The sequence below is a fragment of the Xenopus tropicalis genome, chromosome 7, assembly GCF_000004195.4.
Source record: "Xenopus tropicalis strain Nigerian chromosome 7, UCB_Xtro_10.0, whole genome shotgun sequence".
Taxonomy (NCBI): Eukaryota; Metazoa; Chordata; class Amphibia; order Anura; family Pipidae; genus Xenopus; species Xenopus tropicalis.
Window position 1 is genome coordinate 5,063,029 of NC_030683.2, and position 23,341 is coordinate 5,086,369.

The 23,341-nt window shown below is 49.1% G+C and overlaps 2 protein-coding genes across 5 annotated transcripts in view; both read left to right on the forward strand.

Moving 5' to 3' along the window:
• The window catches only part of LOC394967 (pancreatic lipase), a 25,126-nt gene extending 23,683 nt beyond the window's left edge, over window positions 1–1,443 (forward strand). Inside the window, exon 13 of one of the 2 annotated variants that reach the window (XM_031904950.1) lies at window positions 1,317–1,443. In XM_031904950.1, the coding sequence (XP_031760810.1) occupies window positions 1,317–1,395 (79 nt within the window). In that variant the 3' untranslated portion in view covers window positions 1,396–1,443. 2 annotated transcript variants of the gene reach the window in all.
• Window positions 1,444–12,117: 10,674 nt separating this feature from the next.
• pnliprp2 (pancreatic lipase-related protein 2) lies at window positions 12,118–23,257 on the forward strand. Of its 3 annotated transcripts, none has more exons than XM_012954710.3 (13): window positions 12,118–12,256; window positions 12,402–12,450; window positions 13,196–13,350; window positions 14,124–14,249; window positions 14,341–14,475; window positions 15,183–15,291; window positions 15,717–15,836; window positions 15,926–16,045; window positions 17,940–18,058; window positions 19,348–19,474; window positions 21,096–21,204; window positions 21,414–21,581; window positions 23,106–23,257. In XM_012954710.3, the coding sequence occupies exons 2-13, from the start codon at window positions 12,402–12,404 to the stop codon at window positions 23,182–23,184; spliced, it is 1,416 nt and encodes a 471-aa protein (XP_012810164.2). In that variant the 5' UTR covers window positions 12,118–12,256; the 3' UTR covers window positions 23,185–23,257.
• Window positions 23,258–23,341: the final 84 nt, after the last annotated feature.

The following is a 23,341-nucleotide window of genomic DNA, read 5'->3' on the forward strand; positions in this document are numbered from 1 at the left end:
TGTATTTTGGTGTGTAATCTAATTAAAATAAATCTCATTTCTATTTCCTGTGTCCCAGTGGGTTCATTAAACCCGGAAGCACCTACTCAGCCTTCATTGATGTCGAGGCCGACGTCGGGCCCCTCATAACCGTGTGAGTTTCACCTGGAAAAAAGAGTCTCATCAACCTCATTCCATTCACAGTCGGCGCCGAGATGATAACCGTGCAATACGGGAAAGACGGACAGACGTAAGTATTCTATGTCAGCAGCTATCTGTTGCTAGGGTCCAATTTAACCTAGCAACCAGGCAGTGGTTTGAAAGAGACTGGAATATTATATCTTAGTTGGGATCAAGTACAGGTACTGTTTTATTATTTACAGAGAAAAGGGAATCATTTAACATGAAATAAACCCAATAGGGCTGTTCTGCCCAATAAGGGGTAATTATATCTAGTTGGGATCAAGTACAGGTACTGTTTTATTATTACAGAGAAAAGGGAATCATTTAACCATTAAATAAACCCAATAGGGCTGTTCTGCCCCCAATAAGGGGTAATTATATCTTAGTTGGGATCAAGTACAGGTACTGTTTTATTATTACAGAGAAAAGGGAATCATTTAACCATTAAATAACCCAATAGGGCTTCTGTCCAATAAGGGGTAATTATCTTAGTTGGGATCAAGTAAAGGTACTGTTTTATTATTACAGAGAAAAGGGAATAATTTAACCATGAAATAAACCCAATAGGGCTGTTCTGCCCCAATAAGGGGTAATTATATCTTAGTTGGGATCAAGTACAGGTACTGTTTTATTATTACAGAGAAAAGGGAATCATTTAACCATGAAATAATCCCAATAGGGCTGTTCTGCCCCAATAAGGGTAATTATATCTTAGTTGGGATCAAGTACAGGTACTGTTTTATTATTATTACAGAGAAAAGGGAATCATTTAACCATAAATAAACCCAATAGGGCTGTTCTGCCCCAATAAGGGGTAATTATATCTTAGTTGGGATCAAGTACAGGTACTGTTTTATTATTACAGAGAAAAGGGAATCATTTAACCATTAAATAAACCCAATAGGGCTGTTCTGCCCCAATAAGGGGTAATTATATCTTAGTTGGGATCAAGTACAGGTACTGTTTTATTATTACAGAGAAAAGGGAATCATTAACCATGATAATCCCAATAGGGCTGTTCTGCCCAATAAGGGGTAATTATATCTTAGTTGGGATCAAGTACAGGTTAGTGGATCCCATAGCTGTACCGAGTTGCCGTAGTGATTATATTATCGCCGTTGTACAAGGATGTGACCGATTATTTTGGTTTTCAGATACGAGTTCTGTGGGAAAGACGCCGTGAGAGCAAACAACCTTCAGAGCCTGACGTCTTGTTACTCGGCCACCAAATAATCTCAGTTATAGAATATAATGAATAAAAAAATATTTCTTGTGCCTTAATTCTTTGTAAAACTGAAAGACCATGTGATCCCTTTTGGGACTTTAGGCACCTTGGCTCCATACTTTGGGGCAAATTTAGTGCTACTAAGGCTGCCCAATTACAGGGTGGTATCCTCCTGTCCAATCACAGCACACAATACAGTGACTGGAGAATCACTATACCGGCACCTAAAGCAAATGACTCAAACCCATATCATGTGCCCCACATCTCCGACTGGGTAGAACAGTAGCCTGCTCCTTCCAACAGTAGGAATAAATCCCATTTATAGGCTGAAATCCAGCTGCAAACACAGTTCTTCTCTTTCTGCATCATTTGAAATCCTGGCAGGGGAGGAGGGACTAAAACACTGATGTTACAAATTGTAACAACTTCTCCCCAGCTTACAGACAGCCTGCAGGAACTACATAACCCACAATGCATTGCACTGGGATGTTCCTTTCCTTATTGACATCACGTGTGCAGCAGGGGATTGTGGGATTGGGAGGAGGCAGGCTGAAGACAGGCGACTACTGTTCCATTTTATTTGAGTCACAAAGTAGCCAACCAGATCAGTAGGGAAATGGGGGTGGGGCTTAGGGAACTGCTCCAAACCAGATTATTACATTAAACATCATGATTGATGTACAGGGTCAGACTGGGGGGTACAGGTCTGACCGGGGCTGCCGCCCCAGGGCCCCGAACCCCTTAAAGTGCCCCCACCAGACGCGGCCCCTACTGCGCCCCCCTAATCCCCTCCCCCGCATGGGCCCCTTTCCGACGTCCTCCCTGAGTGAGTGTAGTGTAAGTGAAACGCGTCGGTAGGACACCAGCAGCTGGGGGAGCGGCAACAGAGTCCAGGGCCCACCGGGTATTTTCCCCATGTCCCGGTGGCCCAGTCCGACCCTGCTGATGTACAGTATATTGCAAAGTTGCTTGAAATTATGTTTACTTTTCAAAAAGCTCAAGTTGTGTTTGGGTGAAGTTCCCCTTTAAATAAAGGTAAACAGGAACAAGGGAGAGTTTGTGCAAGGCAGAAAGAAAGGAAAAACTGGGGAGAAAGAGAAGAACGAAAGAGAAAGGAGAGCAGATATTTACGGAAAGGAGGGAAGAACGAAATGAATAAGGGGAAAGAATATGAGATAGAAGGGAAATACAAGAAAGAGAGGAGGGGGGATACAGTAAGTGAAATGGATGAAAGAAGAAGAAGAAGAAGAAGAAGAAGAGAATGACAAGATCCCATGGATACGGGAAGAAATGAAGAGAAAGGCTCTTTATTATTCCTTGTATATTATGTAGGGATCCCCAAGATTTTGGGGCCGCCTAGGATGGGTTTTCTCCTTAGACAGGCACTAGAGGGTGGCCTTAGGGAATTGGCACCCTAAAAGTGGTCCTAGATGTTATTCTGCTGAAAGGGAGTTTCCCCTGCATTTCTCACCAGCAACCACTAGATGGGGTGCTGGGATATATAAAGGGATGCAGCCATGTGCTGGCAGACATTTTGTTAGTCCAGAGAGTGCACAGGTAGTGTGCACTCCTGGCACAGTTAATAGATAGCAGTTTCTATATAAGAGGACATTCTAGGAGTGTCATGTAGGACACCAGAGGTTAGAATGGGCAGACATGGCCCCTCCAGGAGTGGTAGCGAGGTTAAGACCTCCCAGCATTACATCTGCTGGAGTGCAGGGACACAAGTGGCTAGGTAGGTGGACAAGGTCCCCATTAGTCCAGGAGCCCGGATCTGAGGGTGCCTTATGTGAGTACCGGTGTGGGTCCCTGGGGTGTAACGTCCTAGCGGAGTAACTCTATGAGAGAGTGTCTCTGCCGTGAGTACCTGGGAGAGCACGCAGAGGGGAGCAATATGTCGGGAGTACCGTAGGGTATGCCAACAGGAAAAGGTCCTCAATGAGAAGTAAGGAGTATATGCCCTGCACTGTGTATAAATGATATGCCGCTCCTGGAGAGGTTTCTGCCTAATAAACCATTTCATCTGCTTTACTCATACCACCGTGTTGTGAGATCTATCCAGCCCAGAGGACCACTACCAGCTGGTAAGGAATAACCCCAGGGTGGGGTACATCTGCCAGGAGTACGTGGGTCCCAAGAGGGGTCGAATAAACAATTGACGCGGGCTTAATGTATAAGTTTGCGTCGCAGCGGTGAGAGGTGGATGTGATGGTGTTGGGAGTGGGTGTTAAGTAGGTGTGAGGTGTTCGCATGACAGAACACTTAATCTTCACGCTAGGCATTGGGTGTTTTGGGTTGGGTGGTAGGTAGCGGTGGTTGTGGGATGAGATGTGTTGTCTGAATGTTGTGTGGGGTTGGTTGATGGGATGTCGGTTTAGTGTGTGAGGAGTATGTGGTAGATTTGTTTGGTTGTGTTATGTGTTGTTGAGGGGGTGTGTGTGTTGAGCTGGGGTTGGTGGAAAGGCAAGCGCCAAATAGGGAGGGAAGAAATCCTTGTATTAACGCCCATAGTGAATGCGGTGGGGCAGGCTCTTAGCGCGCAAAGTATCGTGCTCCAAGCAGGTAGTGCCACAACATGTGTACACATGTTTAAGCGCAAGTGTGGCTACATTTTGGAGGCACTGCTGAGATCGTATTGAGAACTTGTTTATTGCAGACAGGGCCCTAAGGAGAATCTGTGGCCAGTTTAGGAGGGTGTCGGGCGCCTGTTTGCAACTTTTGGTGCTTTTCCGAGCCGTCGAGTTTAGTGTTGTGTTGGTTGTAGATGTTGTGGGCCTGCTCGGACGGCGTGATGTGTAGTGCGGCGTTTGTGGTGTGGGTTTAGTGCTGTTCGTCCGATTATATGTGCTCGCCGTAGAGCTGGTTGTGGGAATGTGTTGGGCGCGGTGTAATGGATGGTAGCAGAGGTTGAGTAGGGACTAGGCCTTCTCCTGGTTCCGAGATTGGGATGTTGCATGAGTGGATGATGATTTTGGGTGGGGAGCACGAAGTAGAGTCCGAGGAGATTGGGGGCGCAGACAATGGACGATTGTAAGGCGTGCCAGAGGTGTGAAACGCCGTACCTAATTTGTATTGCCGCCCGTGATGGTCATGTGGCCAATAGGAAATCTAGAAGGGTGTGGCCAAGGGGCTGAGAAGTGGACGTGGCCAGAGTGGTGTGCGGAATAGTGTGTGCGGTTTAGATGGTGGCGGGGTGCGGCCATGGCTTGGGGGAATTCCGATTTTCGCATTCAGCAAGAGTCAAGTGAGTGAGCTCCCTGGCAGTCTTGTCCGATAGGTAAGTCAACGTATGCAAGGAGTGAATGTGTCGCTTGATGTGGGTCGGCAAGTCCGGAAGCTGAGCAGGGCAGTGTAACTGTCGCTGGCATGAAGACTCTGCGTGCGAGGAGGTGTTAGTGTGCGAGTATCGGTGAGTGCGCTGATTGTGAGTTCTGCTGTGCGTACTCGCAGTGTGGGCGGGTGGAGGGGGGTAGGGGTTGATGTAGTTGTGTGGGCGGGGCGGTGGACTGTGTACCTTGTTTGCTGCTGTCCTGATCAGTGGCTGTTGTGCGTTATTGTGGGTGGATTCATGGGGCGGGTGAGTGGATGGGTGGTCGTGCGTAAGATGGGAGTGCTGAGTGAGTGGATAGTAAGGAAGTATGAGCGAGCGCTACAAGTGTTGTGGGGTGTTGTAATGGGTCCACCTCAGGAGGGACTTGTGTTCTCCCAAGAAGGGACTGTTGGGGGATGGGAAGAAGGAATACCCACACCACAGGGCCAACCCGGGCTGGTTGGGAAGCAAGGGATGCTTCTGTTTGACTCCCTGGGAGGGGAGCTTTTTTGTGTTGGCCAATGGAGGATGCCAGGCCCAAAGTTGGTGACGCTGCAGGGAGGGGTCGCTCATGTTTCTCTTAAAGTGAAGAGGACGTGAGAGTCTCAATTGTGCGTGGTGTGTTTGTGGGGTCGGGTAGTGCCGCTGTCACTGGTTCCGATTGGTGGATGGTTGGGTGGTTGAGGTGATTTCCTCAGTGGGGTGACTTGATTACGCTGTTGGGGACATGTACTCCTCAGAGAGGTGGAGATATGATTGATTGAAATATGGTTTTATGTGTTTACTATTTCCTTGCAGGCAACCCATTGTACCAGCTTGGCAGACTCAGGAGAGGGCTCGTTTATGTGTGATTGTTGGAACAATATGGGTAAAGAGTAATTGTGTTAAAGGTATTGGTGGGTGGGGTTGATGGGAGGGTGTCAGCCAATGTGGTGGAGGAGGTGACAGATTTTTTCAAGCAGGGGGAGAATGTAGGGATCCCCAAGATTTGGGGCGCCCTAGGAATGGGTTCTCCTTAGACAGGCACTAGAGGGTGGCCTTGAGGGGAATTGACCAACCTAACAAGTGGTCTTAAGTTAGTTGCATTGTGCCTGTGTCACGTGAACAGGGATTTATGCCCTCTGTCATTCTCAGCACAAGTCGATACTCTACGTAGATGGGGTTTGCTGGGGATATATAAAGTGGGATGCAGGCCATGTTGCTGGCAGACATTTTGTTACGTCCCCAGAGAAGGTGCACCAGGTAGTTGCACTTCCTGGCACAAAGTAATAGATAGGCAGTTTCTATATAGAGGACAGTTCTAGGAGTGTCATGTAGGAGCACCAGAGTTAAGAATGGGGCAGACATGGCCCCTCCAGGAGTGTGTAGCGAGGTTTAAGACCTCCCAAGCATATATCATCTTGCTGGAGTGGCAGGACAAATGTGGCTAGGTAGGTGGACAAGTCCCCATTAGTTCAGGAGGCCGGATCTGAGGGTGCCTTATGTGAGTACCTGAATTGTTGTTTGTGGGGTGGGGGGGTGGTGGGTCCCTGGGATGTGTAAACGTCCTAGCGGAGTACCGGGGGAATCTATGAGAGAGGTGTCTCTGCGTGAGTACCTGGGAGAACGCACCCAGAGGGGAGCATATGTCGGGAGGTACCGCCGTAGGGTATGCCACAGAAAGGTTCTCAATGAAGAAGTAAGGAGTATATGCCCTGCACGTGTGTATAAATATATGGCCGGCTCCTGGAGAGGTTTCCTGCCTAAATAAAGGCCATTTCAATCTGCTTTAACTCATACCACCGTGTTGGTGAGATCTATCCAGCCCAGAGGACAAGCTACGCAGCTGGTAAGGAATAACCCCAGGGGGGGTACATCTGCCAGGAGTACTTGGGGTCCAAGAGGGGCATGAACAACGCTATTTAAGTTCCCAGGGGGTGGATTTATAAGTTCCACAACACTAATCCCGGGTGGAGGCACGCCGAAATAGGGGAGAATCCTTGTAAACCCCCTAGTAAGCGGGGGCTCAGGACTCCTGTAGCGCCAAAGGTATCGTGCTCCACAGGTAGTGCCACCACAACCATTTTAACAAGTGGGGCTACAATTATATTTATAACACTGTTACATGCATTCACTCGTATAGATGTCAGGCTTTACTGGGTCTGAAGTCTCTTTGGTTTGAGACTGAAATTCATTGGATGGAGGGCGATTAAACGTAATAGTGACTTTTTAGGATATTCTTATTATTTTATTGCTTATTACCAGTGCAAGCCTAATTTCCTATGTATTTCCTAAAGGGGTGATAGAAAAAGTTTACTAATTAAGTCTAACCGGTTTGGGTACACGGTCAGAAGTTCAAAAGGAGAGAGGTAACATGTGAAAGTAACCAGAAGGGCAGGTATTCACAACCAGGGGCAGGTATTCACCTCAGTGGCAGGGTATTCATCCTCTAGGGGCAGGTATTCACGCTGCGAGGGGCAGGTATTCAACACCCAGGGGCAGGTATGTCACAACAGGGGCAAGGTATGTCACCTCAGGGGCAGTATTGCACACCTCAGGGGTGCTAGGTATTCGACTCCCAGGGCTTAGGTATTCACCGCCAGGGGAGGTATTCGACTCTCAGGGGCGAACGGTATGTCACCCCAGGGGCAGGTAATTCACCTCAGGGGCAGGTATTCACCGTCTCAGGGGCTAGGTTATTCACGATCAGGAAGGCAGGATTCACCCCAGGGTGCCAAAAGGGCTTAGCCTCTGTGACTGCCAAACCCCATTGGGTTGAGGGGGCACTGTGTATAGGGGGCCACTGGTATGGGAGACTGACTGGTGTATTGGGGGTACTACGTGTGTATTGGGGATGTGTATTGGGGGTACTGTGTATTGGGGGGCACTGTGTAAGTGGGGGCTACTGTGTAATGGGGGGCTACTGTTGTGATGGGGGGGGACTAACTGTGTAATGGGGGCTATACTGTGTATGGGGGGCTAAGAGCTGTGTATATGGGGCACTGGTGTATGGGGGGGTACTGTGGTATGTGGGGGCTGACTGTGTTATTGGGGGGCTACTGTGTATGGGGGGGCTACTGTGTATAGGGGGACTACTGGTGGATTCGGGGGGCAGCTACTGTGTATAGGGGGCCTACTGTGTATAGGGGTCTCTGTGTATTGGGGGCTACTGTGGTATATAGGGCTACTGTGGTATAGGGGCTCTGTGTACTTGTGGGGCTACTGTGTATTAGGGGCACTGTGTATTGGGTGGCTACTGTGTATTATAGTGGGGGTACTATGTGTATAGGGGGGTACTGTGTATAGGGGGTCTACTGTGTATAAGGGGGCACTGTGTTGGGGGCACTGTGTATGGGGGGTACTGGTATTGGGAGACTACTGTGTATTGGGGGCTACTGTGTAATTGGGGGCTAAGCTGTGTATGGGGGGGCTAACGGTGTATGGCGGGGCTACTGTGTATGGGTGGGCTACTGTGTATGGGGGGCTACTGGTATAGGCGGCTACTGTGTAATAGGTGGGCTCATGTGTTCAATAGGGGGCACTGTGTATGGGGCAACTGTGTAATGGGGTTACTGTGTATGGGAGACTACTTGTGTTGGGGCTCTGTGTATAGGTTGGCGACTGTGTATAGGGGGCACTGTGTATGGGGGCACTGTGTATGGGGGCTACTGTGTAGTGGGGTAACTGGTGTATGGGGAGACATACTGTGTATGGGGCTACTGGTGTAATTGGGGGGTGGCTACTGTGTATGGGGGGCTTACTGTGTTGGGGCGCACAGACTGTGTCATGGGGGGTACGTGTGTATGCGGAGACTACTGTTGGTATTGGGGGGGCCATACTGTGTATGGGGGGCTACCTGTGTATGGGGGGCTATCTGTGTATTGGGGGGCTACTGTGTATGGGGGGGCTACCTGTGTAAAGTGAGGGGCTACTGTGGTAATGGGGGGGCTATACTGTGTAGTGAGGGGGGCTACTGTGGTAATTGGGAGACTACTGTGTATTAGGGGGCTACTGTGTATTGGGGGGCTACTGTGTATGGGGGGCTACTGTGTATTGGGGGGCTACTGTGTATTGAGAGACTATCTGTGTATTGGGGGCTACTGTGTATTGGGGGGCTTACTGTGTATTTGGGGGCTACTGTGTATGGGGGGCTACTGTGTAATGGGGGGGCTACTGTGTTGGGGGGCTACTGTGGTATTGGGAGACTTACTGTGTATTGGGGGCTACTGTGTAATTGGGGGGCTACCTGTGTATGGGGGGCTACTGTGTATTGGGGGGCCTTACTGTGTATGGGGAGGCTACTGTGTATTGGAGGGTACTGTGTATAGGGGCTACTGTAGTATAAAGGGGCTACTTGTGTATAGGGGGGCTAACTGTGTAATCGCGGTCGCGGTGTTTCGTGCATCGTTGTCTGCTGCCTGATGTTCGGCCCGGTTTTTTGCCCCGTTAGCGTCGTCTGCGTGGCTTTTTAGTGGGTGTTCGTGTAGTCACAAGGGACGGGTCTATGGTCGGTTGCGTGAGGGTAGTCTTCTGAGTCTCGGGTCAGCGAGGGCCAGCGATCGACTGAATGAACTTCTTCGCTTGAGCGGCAGGATATCCGCCACTTATTGCGGGGAGAGGTCGCGGGAGACGCATCTCGAGGCCGTGTCGTGTCGAGGGAGTCAATAACCGCTATACGTAGGGATATGCTATGCGATTGTTCTGGATAGTGTGACTGGATGACGTAAGGCACTACGCGGCCACGATCAGTAATGACAAGGACTTAACTGATACTTCTCGCTCTGGGGGATGATTGCGTCTGTATCTTGAGGATCAGTGATGACGTGAGGCCGTGCGGTATGTCGTAACTTGGTAGGGCGATGTGAGTCACCGTTAGCTAATTCGAATTCAGTCATACGTATCGTCTCTCGGCGGTTAGATGTGTGTGATTTTAGTTCATGTGTCGACTCTGAGTGAATGAGTGGGAGGTGACATGACAGTAGAATGGAAGGGTGAAGCGCGTCGCGCGTTGGTTTAGGAGAGGCCTCATCTACGGCGGAGTCGATGGGGGGCAACGGCGCGTGTCGGAATGTCGGTGCACTTTCGCCGAGTAAGGTAACAGAACGCAGAGGGATGCCGCGGCAGCGATGGGAGATCCCTGGCACGTCTCGCTGTCAGCTGGTGCCTGGGTTGTCACCGGTCAGCGGGCGCTGTGTGGGCCGTCCGGACTGCGTTATTGATTAGTCGGAGCGCAGTCGGTTCGGTGTCCGCGCGACGGTAGTGCTAACGTGGTGGCTATCACGCATGCGGAGGCGTGGCGGGGGGTACTGGTATTGGGGGCTACTGTGATATAGAGGGGCTACTGTGTATCAGGGCTTACTGTGGTATAGGGGGGGGCTACCTGTGTATTGGGGGAGTACTGTGTATAGGGGCTACTGTGTATAGGGCTACTGTGTATAGGCGGGGGGCTACTGTGTATAGGGGGGGCTACTGTGTAATGGGGGTGGCTACTGTGGTATTGTGGGCTACTGTGTATAGGGGCTTACTGTGTTATGGGGCCGTGTTGGGGGGCTTACCTGTGTTATTGGAGGATACTGTGTATGGGAGGCTACTGTGTATGGGGGGGCTACTGTGTATTGGGGGCTACTGTGTATGGGGGGCTACTGTGTATGGGGGTACTGTGTATGGGGGGGCAAAACTGGTACATAGTTATAACTCACTTATAACTGACTGCCTTCTCTCTATATTTGTATTTATATGTAGGAGTTGCTATATTGTTTTCCTTAGGTCGTTCAGTATGAGGGAATAGCACATTTTCGTCTGCTCCCGCCATTTGATCTATATAAAAGGGGTATTTTTTTTTAAATGGGGTGTGGTAATTGGGGTGTGGCCACAAAAGGGGGCGTGGTCGAAAATTGCTGCGCGTGCCAAATCTTTTTGTCCCTCTTTTCATTTTTCAAATGTTGGGAGGTGCCCCAACTGCCCTCCCTTCCCCAATCACTGCCGGGGGGGTACACGCCGGGGGGGGGGAGAGGCGAGTTGGTGGGAAAGCAAGGTGAGCAGGAGGGTTGGGTGAGTGGCCAATCAGGGGCACCTGAGGGGGTGTGGGGGCCCCTGGGGTAGCAGCTTCAGTGCGGCTCTCACACCCCAGTCTGACCCTGGGACCAGTTTAGCCGGCTAACTCAATGCCTGGGGGGGCACTAATGTAGGGGCCGCACTGAGACTCTGCCCACATACAGGGCAATGGGGACCTGCAGAAACCTATAGCGTGTCCTGCCGCCGGGGCCCCGTATGTGAGTTAAATACATGGGGGGTGTGGCCTCGGGGCAAAGTGACCAATCTGGTGTTGGCCGGGGACTCGGAAACCTTTACCCTCCGACAGCAGCAAAAGCACAAATTTTAACAAAAAAATGTTAAGTGGCCAAACAGGACTGAAGCACAAAGTATCCTGTTATTCTGCATTCATACAGCGCAGGGTCCTGCTTAACTGCCCCTTGGCTTTAACTCTTCAATTGCTGCAACTATGTGCCATCTTACTGACGCTCATAGCCTGTACAGAGAGATACCATAAAACTATGGCACATAGGGATTCCCCTGTACTAAGCACAATTCAGCAGGAACAGCCCCCTAAGTTTGCTCATAGCCTGTACAGAGAGATACCATAAAACTATGGTACATAGGGATTCCCCTGTACTAAGCACAATTCAGCAGGAACAGCCCCCTAAGTTTAGCTCATAGCCTGTACAGAGAGATACCATAAAACTATGGCAGCATAGGTAATTCCCTGTACTAAGCACAATTCAGCAGGAACAGCCCCCCTAAGTTAGCTCATAGCCTGTACAGAGAGATACCATACAACTATGGCACATAGGGATTCCCCTGTACTAAGCACAATTCAGCAGGAACAGCCCCCTAAGTTTGCTCATAGCCTGTACAGAGAGATACCATAAAACTATGGCACATAGGGATTCCCCTGTACTAAGCACAATTCAGCAGGAACAGCCCCCTAAGTTTGCTCATAGACTGTACAGAGAGATACCATAAAACTATGGCACATAGGGATTCCCCTGTACTAAGCACAATTCAGCAGGAACAGCCCCCTAAGTTTGCCCATAGCCTGTACAGAGAGATACCATAAAACTATGGCACATAGGGATTCCCTGTACTAAGCACAATTCAGCAGGAACAGCCCCCTAAGTTTGCCCATAGCCTGTACAGAGAGATACCATAAAACTATGGCACATAGGGATTCCCCTGTACTAAGCACAATTCAGCAGGAACAGCCCCCTAAGTTTGCCCATAGCCTGTACAGAGAGATACCATAAAACTATGGCACATAGGGATTCCCCTGTACTAAGCACAATTCAGCAGGAACAGCCCCCTAAGTTTGCTCATAGCCTGTACAAAGACCATAACACAGTTCCTGCCTATCCTGTATAACAGCAGACATAAGAGAGTGAGCAGTGCGGCCCATTCACATGCAAATCCCAGGTTATTACTAATATTACTGTAACGAGAGAGACCTTTCCCCGCCCAGCAGCCTGACTATGGGGCAGTTACTAAGGGGCAGATAGGCAGAATGTACTGAGACCGGCAGCAGGGTAAGTCCCTTTCCCATTGGCACAGTAAGTAAAGTGCCACTTTGGCACATTTGATATCTGTCAGCTGTTGGAGCTTATTTGGCTAAATGTTGTTTTGGGGTCCAAATTTGTTCAAAAAAAGCACTTTTTTTGGTTATATTTTTAGATGTTGGAGATTTTGGGGTTAATTCTGCTCACGTCAGGATTCGTTCAAGGTAAGGACCCATCTCCTGCACAGATACAACTGGGGGTGATAGATTTTTATTTATTCAATCACGAGAAAATGAACAGAATTTTAGTCACTTGCGAATTTCTGAAGAAACTTGAATTGGAAAAACTCACCCTATTTACTAAAATGATGGAAAAAAAAGTCTTGAAAATCCAAATTTCAAAATTCAAATTTCAAAATTCACCTTAAAGGTAATTTTTAGTGTGTTTTAGACTGCCCTATATCCAATAACTTTGCAATTGGTCTTCATTGTTTAATTTTTATTGTTTTTAATTTACTTCTTTCCTCTTCTGACTCTTTGCAGCTTTCAAATGGGGGTCAGTGACCCCGGCAGCCAAACCCTATTGCTCTGTGAGGCTCCAGTTTTATTGTTATTGATACTTTTTATTCCTTATCTTTCTATTGAGCCCCTCCCCTATTCATATACCAGTCTCTCATTCAAACTACTGCCTGGTTGCTAAGGTAGACAAGACCCTAGTAACCAGTTAGCTGGAGAGCTGCTGAACAAATGGATATGGAATATGAAGGCCGCCTTTAGAGGACCCCCCCCTCTACAGAACTTCATATATTGGGTCACTGCCTGTCTGGTTCTGACCCGGACAGCCTGGTTTGCTGGCCTATGTCCCTTTGACCTGTGTTAGTGCCTGGGGAACGGGTCAGACAGGACGGAGCGGCCATTGTGCCCTTTAGTCTCCTATTCACTTATCATTTGGGCCTCTGCTCACTCCCAGGGGGGCAGGTTTGCTACGAGAGGATTGGCTGCTTCCCCGATGAGGCCCCATGGGGGGGCACCGTACAGAGACCAATTGCACGGTTGCCGGACTCCCCGGAACACATTAATACTCGCTTCCTTCTATTCACCAAGGAGAATCCGGATACGTTCCAGGTACGTTCTCTTGCCTGTTATTAAATAAAGGGGAGATTCACCTTAAGGTTAACATTTAGTATGTTATAGAATGACCTATTCCTAGCAACTTTTCAATTGGTCTTCATTATTTATTTATTATAGTTTTTTATATATTTGCCTTCTTCTTTGCAGCTTTCAAATGGGGGTCACTGACCCCGGCAGCCAAACCCTATTGCTCTGTGAGGCTCCAGTTTTATTGTTATTGTTACTTTTTATTCCTTATCTTCCTATTTAGCCCCTCCCCTATTCATATTGCTGTCTCTCTTTTAAACCACTGCTTGGTTACTAGGTTAAATTGGGCCCTAGCAACCAGATAGCTGCTAAAATTCCAAACTGGAGAGCTACTAAACAAAAAGCTAAATAATTCAAATTAAAAAAAAATGAAGACCAATTGCAAATTGTCTCAGAATAGCATTCTCTGCATTGTACCCAGATATAAAGATAAACAAGTGGCAGCCCTGCCCTACGCCCCCTACAGGCTGAAAACCTGTCCCATATAAAATATAAAATGGGGCTTATTTATAAACATTGGGCAAATTTACTCCTGGGCAGTTACCCATAGCAACCAATCAGATGTTTGATTTTATTGTTCTACTTGCAGCTCAAAAAAGCAAAGTGGTTACTGCCCAGGAGCAAATGTGTGTTTATAAATGAGCCCCACGCGGATCTGTAAGGGGGCGGGACACCCTATGGGAGTGGCATGCCGGCCGATTTGCGCCCAATATCTGATCACGTTACTCTGTGTGTTACAGGAGATCAGGGCTTTAACCCCCGGCGCCATTTCCACCTCCAATTTTAAAGCCTCCAGGAAAACGCGTTTCATTATCCACGGATTCATCGAACACGGATACGATAGGTGGCTGACCCACATGTGCGCCGTGCGTTCCACTATATATATTTATGGGATTATTATTTTATTAGTGGGGGGCTATGAGCCAAAAATGGTTTAATGTTTGTTCCCCCCCCCAGACGTTGCTGAAAGTGGAAGACGTGAACTGTTTCTGCGTGGATTGGACCGGGGGGGCCTACGCTCTTTATTCGCAAGCGGCAAACAACGTGCGCGTGGTGGGGGCCGAGGTGGCCCATTTTATCCAGTTCCTGTCGGTAGGTACCCCCTAAATCTGTCTTACCCCACCAGGGTCGGACTGGGCCGCCGGGACACCGGGAAAAATCCCGGTGGGACCCGCCCCTTGCCGGCCCCCCCTGCCCAACTGCTCCTCCCCTGATAGGTTAAATTTACGCGCTTAGGGGAGGACGTCGGGTGGGAGGCCCTGCGAGGGGGGTTAGGGGGCCCCTGCGGGGGGGTCAGGGGACGAGGCCGGGCGGGGGCACCTGCAGGGCCCCTTGGGCGGGAGCCCCGGTGGTCTGTGCACCCCCCAGTCCGACCCTGTACCCCACCTTCGCACTTTATAATTAGCGATTAGCAACATTTTCCGCCAGATGTGGATTCGCCACGAAATTCCGAATTTCGCCATTGGCAAATTTTTCCGCGAAACGGTCGGGAACAAAAATTCGATGAGATCAAAAAAAATCACAGTTGCATCAAAAAAGTTGCGGTTGCGTCAAAAAATTTGCAGTAGCATAAAAAAAACTCACGGACGGTTGTTTGTAAAATTTGTAGCCATTGCACGAATTTTTCAGCAGTTTCGTGAATTTTTTGGCAAAGCGAAATGCGTCAGATTCGCTCGTCATTATATATAATGGGATATTTCCTATCTGCCAGAGGGGCATGAAATGCGTGGAGCTAAGAAGCGCCAGGCCGGTATGTTTTAGATTTTTTGGAGAGTTAAACCTGATATTCCCCCCCCCAGAATCAGTATGGCTACTCCGCGGCTAACGTGCACGTGATTGGTCACAGTCTGGGATCTCACGCTGCGGGGGAAGCGGGGAAGAGAACGCCTGGAATTGCGCGAATCACAGGTAGGGAAAAGTAAATACGGTGAAATCCAACAAGATTCATCATGTGACCTGGAATCCAGAATGTAAATGTATAGGGTATGTACAACCCTATAGGCATATATGTTACATAAGATCCATTTATCAACACTGGGCAGTAACCTATGGCAACCAATCATACTGTTGCGTTTATTGTTCTACCTGCAGCTGGTTGACTATGGTTGCTATGGGATACTGCCCATGGGCAAATTTGCCCAGTGTTGATAAATGAGCCCCATTTCTATAACTTTATATTAGAAATATTTTTTTAAAAAACGATGTAGAATTGCTGGGGGTGCAACAAATCCAGGATTCGGTTCCGGATTCGGCTTAATGAATAGGTTTCAGATTCGGGCGAATCCACGTGCCTGACCCAACTGATTACTGACCAGAACTTATTTGCCCCCCAGGTCTGGATCCAGCCGGACCTTTCTTTCAGAATACGCCCCCTGAGGTCAGACTCGACCAATCAGATGCACAACTGGTAGATGTCATTCATACGGACGCATCGGCCATCTTCCCACTGACTGGTACTGCCCATATTCTGGGGATCACATGACCAAAAAGTTATTTTTTTTTTCTGACTAGAACAACTTAAAGCTGTAGCCGTACTTTGCAGGGTTCGGCATTGGCCAATCTGTTGGCCACCTGGACTTCTATCCCAATGGAGGAAAGAATATGCCGGGGTGCAAGAAGAGCCCCACCTTGAAATACTTAGATAATTATCGGATTTTCAAAGGTAAAAGCAGAACTGAAGGGAAACTAAAATCAGCAAAAAAAGAAGTTATTTTTCTTTGCAAATTCGCATTAAAGGAACAGTAACACCGAATAATGTAACCCTACTATAGTTTATATAAATACCCCGCTGTGTAGCCCCGGGGGCAGCCATTCCTGCACCGGTACAGCTGGGGTGTTTGCTACAGAAACCCTACTATAGTTTATATAAATACCCCGCTGTGTAGCCCCGGGGGCAGCCATTCCTGCACTGGTACAGCTGGGGTGTTTGCTACAGAAACCCTACTATAGTTTATATAAATACCCCGCTGTGTAGCCCCGGGGGCAGCCATTCCTGCACTGGTACAGCTGGGGTGTTTGCTACAGAAACCCTACTATAGTTTATATAAATACCCCGCTGTGTAGCCCCAGGGGCAGCCATTCCTGCACTGGTACAGCTGGGGTGTTTGCTACAGAAACCCTACTATAGTTTATATAAATACCCCGCTGTGTAGCCCCGGGGCAGCCATTCCTGCACTGGTACAGCTGGGGTGTTTGCTACAGAAACCCTACTATAGTTTATATAAATACCCCGCTGTGTAGCCCTGGGGGCAGCCGTTCCTGCACCGGTACAGCTGGGGTGTTTGCTACAGAAACCCTACTATAGTTTATATAAATACCCCCGCTGTGTAGCCCCGGGGGCAGCCATTCCTGCACTGGTACAGCTGGGGTGTTTGCTACAGAAACCCTACTATAGTTTATATAAATACCCCCGCTGTGTAGCCCCGGGGGCAGCCATTCCTGCACCGGTACAGCTGGGGTGTTTGCTACAGAAACCCTACTATAGTTTATATAAATACCCCGCTGTGTAGCCCCGGGGGCAGCCGTTCCTGCACTGGTACAGCTGGGGTGTTTGCTACAGAAACCCTACTATAGTTTATATAAATACCCCGCTGTGTAGCCCCGGGGGCAGCCATTCCTGCACTGGTACAGCTGGGGTGTTTGCTACAGAAACCCTACTATAGTTTATATAAATACCCCGCTGTGTAGCCCCGGGGGCAGCCGTTCCTGCACTGGTACAGCTGGGGTGTTTGCTACAGAAACCCTACTATAGTTTATATAAATACCCCGCTGTGTAGCCCCGGGGGCAGCCATTCCTGCACTGGTACAGCTGGGGTGTTTGCTACAGAAACCCTACTATAGTTTATATAAATACCCCGCTGTGTAGCCCCGGGGGCAGCCATTCCTGCACCGGTACAGCTGGGGTGTTTGCTACAGAAACCCTACTATAGTTTATATAAATACCCCGCTGTGTAGCCCCGGGGGCAGCCATTCCTGCACTGGTACAGCTGGGGTGTTTGCTACAGAAACCCTACTATAGTTTATATAAATACCCCGCTGTGTAGCCCCGGGGGCAGCCGTTCCTGCACTGGTACAGCTGGGGTGTTTGCTACAGAAACCCTACTATAGTTTATATAAATACCCCGCTGTGTAGCCCCGGGGGCAGCCATTCCTGCACCGGTACAGCTGGGGTGTTTGCTACAGAAACCCTACTATAGTTTATATAAATACCCCGCTGTGTAGCCCCGGGGGCAGCCATTCCTGCACCGGTACAGCTGGGGTGTTTGCTACAGAAACCCTACTATAGTTTATATAAATACCCCGCTGTGTAGCCCCGGGGGCAGCCATTCCTGCACTGGTACAGCTGGGGTGTTTGCTACAGAAACCCTACTATAGTTTATATAAATACCCCGCTGTGTAGCCCCGGGGGCAGCCATTCCTGCACTGGTACAGCTGGGGTGTTTGCTACAGAAACCCTACTATAGTTTATATAAATACCCCGCTGTATTTTTTGGTGTTACTGTTCCTTTAACATTTGCTTTAACCCCTGATTTAATTCTCTCTACTCTGCTTCACAGGATCAAAAGAAATAATTTTCTGCAGCCATATTCGTAGCTATAAATTCTATACGGAAAGTATTCTGACTCCTGATGCCTTCGTTGCATTTCCCAGCTCTGATTATAAGACGTTTAAAAAGGTAAATTATTTATAACTTTCCCCTGGGGTATATTGGTATCATCACTCATGTATTATAAGGGATAATGTACCCCCTACTGTAAATGATAAGGATATTAGCAGTCACTGAGGGGTTCTGTGCCCCCCATATAAAGGCACAAGGCTGCAGGCTGAGTTATACAGGGAACTCTGAGTATCACTCATGTATTATAAGGCATAATGTACCCCCTACTGTAAATGATAAGGATATTAGCAGTCACTGAGGGGTTCTGTGCCCCCCATATAAAGGCACAAGGCTGCAGGCTGAGTTATACAGGGAACTCTGAGTATCACTCATGTATTATAAGGGATAATGTACCCCCTACTGTAAATGATAAGGATATTAGCAGTCACTGAGGGGTTCTGTGCCCCCCATATAAAGGCACAAGGCTGCAGGCTGAGTTATACAGGGAACTCTGAGTATCACTCATGTATTATAAGGCATAATGTACCCCTACTGTAAATGATAAGGATATTAGCAGTCACTGAGGGGTTCTGTGCCCATATAAAGGCACCAGGCTGCAGGCTGAGTTATACAGGGAACTCTGAGTATCACTCATGTATTATAAGGGATAATGTACCCCCTACTGTAAATGATAAGGATATTAGCAGTCACTGAGGGGTTCTGTGCCCCCCCATATAAAGGCACAAGGCTGCAGGCTGAGTTATACAGGGAACTCTGAGTATCACTCATGTATTATAAGGCATAATGTACCCCCTACTGTAAATGATAAGGATATTAGCAGTCACTGAGGGGTTCTGTGCCCCCCATATAAAGGCACAAGGCTGCAGGCTGAGTTATACAGGGAACTCTGAGTATCACTCATGTATTATAAGGCATAATGTACCCCCTACTGTAAATGATAAGGATATTAGCAGTCACTGAGGGGTTCTGTGCCCATATAAAGGCACAAGGCTGCAGGCTGAGTTATACAGGGAACTCTGAGTATCACTCATGTATTATAAGGGATAATGTACCCCCTACTGTAAATGATAAGGATATTAGCAGTCACTGAGGGGTTCTGTGCCCATATAAAGGCACAAGGCTGCAGGCTGAGTTATACAGGGAACTCTGAGTATCACTCATGTATTATAAGGGATAATGTACCCCCTACTGTAAATGATAAGGATATTGGCAGTCACTGTTGGACTATAAATAAAAGACCCCCCCATACACAGAGTGTTTGTGCCTCGGCCCCATCACCCCCAAGAATAGCCCTGCATGCTGAGTTCTTTGCCCTGTACCATTAAAGCCTGTTAATTCTACCCCAGGGTACAGGATTCCCTTGCCCCAGTGGGGGCTGCCCATTAATGGGGCACTACGCAGAAGAGTTTTTGGGACCCACATCGGGCAATTTATCCTTCTTCCTGAATACTGGGAATTCCGAGCCCTTTGCACGTAAGTCAGAACTTTTATTTGTCCCGGGCAACTTGAGATGGGGCCCACAGGCAACTTAAGATGGGGCCCACAGGCAACTTGAGATGGGCCCCCCGGGCAACTTGAGATAGGGCCCTTAGGCAACTTGAGATGGGGCCCACGGGCAACTTGAGATGGGGCCCTCAGGCAACATGAGATGGGGCCCACGGGCAACTTGAGATGGGGCCCTCAGGCAACTTGAGATGGGGCCCACGGGCAACTTGAGATTGGCCCCACGGGCAATTTGAGATGGGGCCCATGGGCAATTTGAGATGGGGCCCACGGGCAATTTGAGATGGGGCCCACGGGCAATGTGAGATGGGGTACCTGGGCAACTTGACATGGGGCCCACGGGCAATTTGAGATGGGGCCCACGGACAACTTGACATGGGGCCCACGGACAACTTGACATGGGGCCCACGGACAACTTGACATGGGGCCCATGGACAACTTGACATGGGGCCCACTGGCAACTTGACATGGGGCCCACGGGCAACTTCAGATGGGCCCCACAGGCAATTTGAGATGGGGCCCACGGGCAACGTGAGATGGGGTACCTGGGCAACTTGAGATGGGGCCCACGGGCAACTTGAGATGGGGCCCATGGGCAATTTGAGATGGGGCCCACGGACAACTTGACATGGGGCCCACGGGCAACTTGAGATGGGGCCCACAGGCAACTTGAGATGGGGCCCACGGGCTACTTGACATGGGGCCCACGGGCAATTTGAGATGGGGCCCACGGACAACTTGACATGGGGCCCATGGGCAACTACAAGTGGTGGGGGCAATTACAAGGTAGTGCAGATTAGAGATAGGCAGAAGCCCCCTCATTGTCCTAGGCAGATGCCTCTTCTTTCTGCCGTTATTTGCAGCCCTGGTAAGGGCAACTTTGGCCCCCGGTAAGGTGGTTAGTGGGACAGTGACCCCAGCGAATACATTACCAGGAGGGAATTAGTCCTGGGCACCCAAGGAGCTCCTGTGTGTTGCCATACAGCTTGCATGTGTCAGAGAGAGAGGGGATAGAGAGTAAGCTCCTGTGCCATGTTCCAAGTACACCCCAATATTTGCTTTCAGGCTTTGTGTCTGTAATTTATTTTGGACAAGAGCTGTGATCAGACAGAGCCTGAGAGACATCTTTTGTTGTATGTACTTCCCCTTTAAATTGGTTATTCACCTTTGAGCTATGAGAGTAAAATTCCAAGACAATTTGCAATTGGTCTTCATTTTTAAGTATTTGTCGTTTTTTTTTAATTATTTTAATAATTGTTCAGCAGCTCTCCAGTTTGAAGTTATAACATCTATCTGGTTGTTAGGGTCCAACGTACCTTAGCAACCAGGGAGCGGTTTGAATGAGAGACTGATAAATGAATAGGAGAGGGGCTGAATAGGAAGATAAGGAATAAAAAGTAACAATAACAATAAAACTGGAGCCTCACAGAGCAATAGGGTTTGGCTGCCGGGGTCAGTGACCCCCATTTGCAAGCTGCAAAGGCTACACCGGCTCTAAATATCAATTATTGGTTTAAATATAAGTGCGGTTCCAATATATTCGATTTTCTATAGTTGCCAATGAAGTGCCAATCTGTGTCTATTCCTACAGGATGGAGATACAGGGTAACTGTCAGAACCACCGGCACGGGGTTCCTGGGATCGATCCAGGTGTCTCTGCATGGGATTCGGGGGAACTCGAAACAGCAGGAGATTGCGAGGTGGGTACATATTTACTTACAGGGAGAGCCTGGGTGTCAGCTGGGGGCACAAATACCCCACTATCAGTGCCAGTATCTGCTGTAAGTGGCAGATCTGTGTGGAAAAACCCGGTAAGCTCCGGCCCTAAAGGGCTCCCCTGGCCCGGACCCAATCCCCAAATATAAAAGCTAAATATACAAATATAATATATTATTTCCTGTGTCCCCAGTGGGTTCATTAAGCCCGGAGGCACCTACTCAGCCTTCATTGATACCGAATCCGACGTCGGGCCCCTCACAACCGCGAGTTTCACCTGGAAAAAGAGCCTCATCGACCTCATTCCGGGCACAGTCGGCGCCGACACTGTAACCGTGCAGTATGGGAAGGACGGACAGACGTACGTATTCTGCCCCCCCCCCCCGTACTGTATGTTATGTACAGACTGGGATCCCTTATCCTTACTTTATATACAGTGCCCGGGCCCAGACTGGGATCCCTTATCCTTACTTTATATACAGTGCCCGGGCCGGAGTGGGATCCCTTATCCTTACTTTATATACAGTGCCCGGGGCCGTGATCCCTTATCCTTACTTTATATACAGTGCCCGGGCCCAGACTGGGATCCCTTATCCTTACTTTATATACAGTGCCCGGGCCGGACTGGGATCCCTTATCCTTACTTTATATACAGGGCCCGGGCCCGGACTGGGATCCCTTATCCTTACTTTATATACAGTGCCCGGGCCCAGACTGGGATCCCTTATCCTTACTTTATATACAGTGCCCGGGCCGGACTGGGATCCCTTATCCTTACTTTATATACAGTGCCCGGGCCCGGACTGGGATCCCTTATCCTTACTTTATATACAGTGCCCGGGCCGGACTGGGATCCCTTATCCTTACTTTATATACAGTGCCCGGGCCCGGACTGGGATCCCTTATCCTTACTTTATATACAGTGCCCGGGCCGGAGTGGGATCCCTTATCCTTACTTTATATACAGGGCCCGGGGCCGTGATCCCTTATCCTTACTTTATATACAGTGCCCGGGCCCAGACTGGGATCCCTTATCCTTACTTTATATACAGGGCCCGGGCCCGGACTGGGATCCCTTATCCTTACTTTATATACAGTGCCCGGGCCCAGACTGGTATCCCTTATCCTTACTTTATATACAGTGCCCGGGCCGGACTGGGATCCCTTATCCTTACTTTATATACAGTGCCCGGGCCCGGACTGGGATCCCTTATCCTTACTTTATATACAGTGCCCGGGCCGGACTGGGATCCCTTATCCTTACTTTATATACAGTGCCCGGGCCCGGACTGGGATCCCTTATCCTTACTTTATATACAGCGCCCGGGCCGGACTGGGATCACTTATCCTTACTTTATATACAGCGCCCGGGCCGGACTGGGATCCCTTATCCTTACTTTATATACAGTGCCCGGGCCGGACTGGGTTCCCTTATCTTTACTTTATATACAGTACCCGGGCCCAGACTGGGATCCCTTATCCTTACTTTATATACAGTGCCCGGGCCGGACTGGGATCCCTTATCCTTACTTTATATACAGTGCCCGGGCCGGACTGGGTTCCCTTATCTTTACTTTATATACAGTACCCGGGCCCAGACTGGGATCCCTTATCCTTACTTTATATACAGCGCCCGGGCCGGACTGGGATCCCTTATCCTTACTTTATATACAGTGCCCGGGCCCAGACTGGGATCCCTTATCCTTACTTTATATACAGTACCTGGGCCGGACTGGGATCCCTTATCCTTACTTTATATACAGTGCCCGGGCCGGACTGGGATCCCTTATCCTTACTTTATCCGTTTCTGATGGTGGCTCCGCCCACGCACACCGGTTCCAACCCAAACTGCTATGGGTCCGTTTGACCATTTTTTCCCTTTCAGGTACCATTTCTGCAGCACAGAGACTGTGAAGCCCAAGACCATTCAGAACCTGACTCCCTGTTACATCCCAGATGAGTAGATCCAGTTCTGGGTTTCGGAACCACAACAACATTGTGCGTGTAATTGGGCAAATAAAATAGATTTACCCCTCCCCTTGCTTTTTCTCGCCTTACTCTGCTACCAACATAGAAATGTGAGGGGGGGGGGGCTGTGCTAGAGGAGCTTGCACTTCTTTT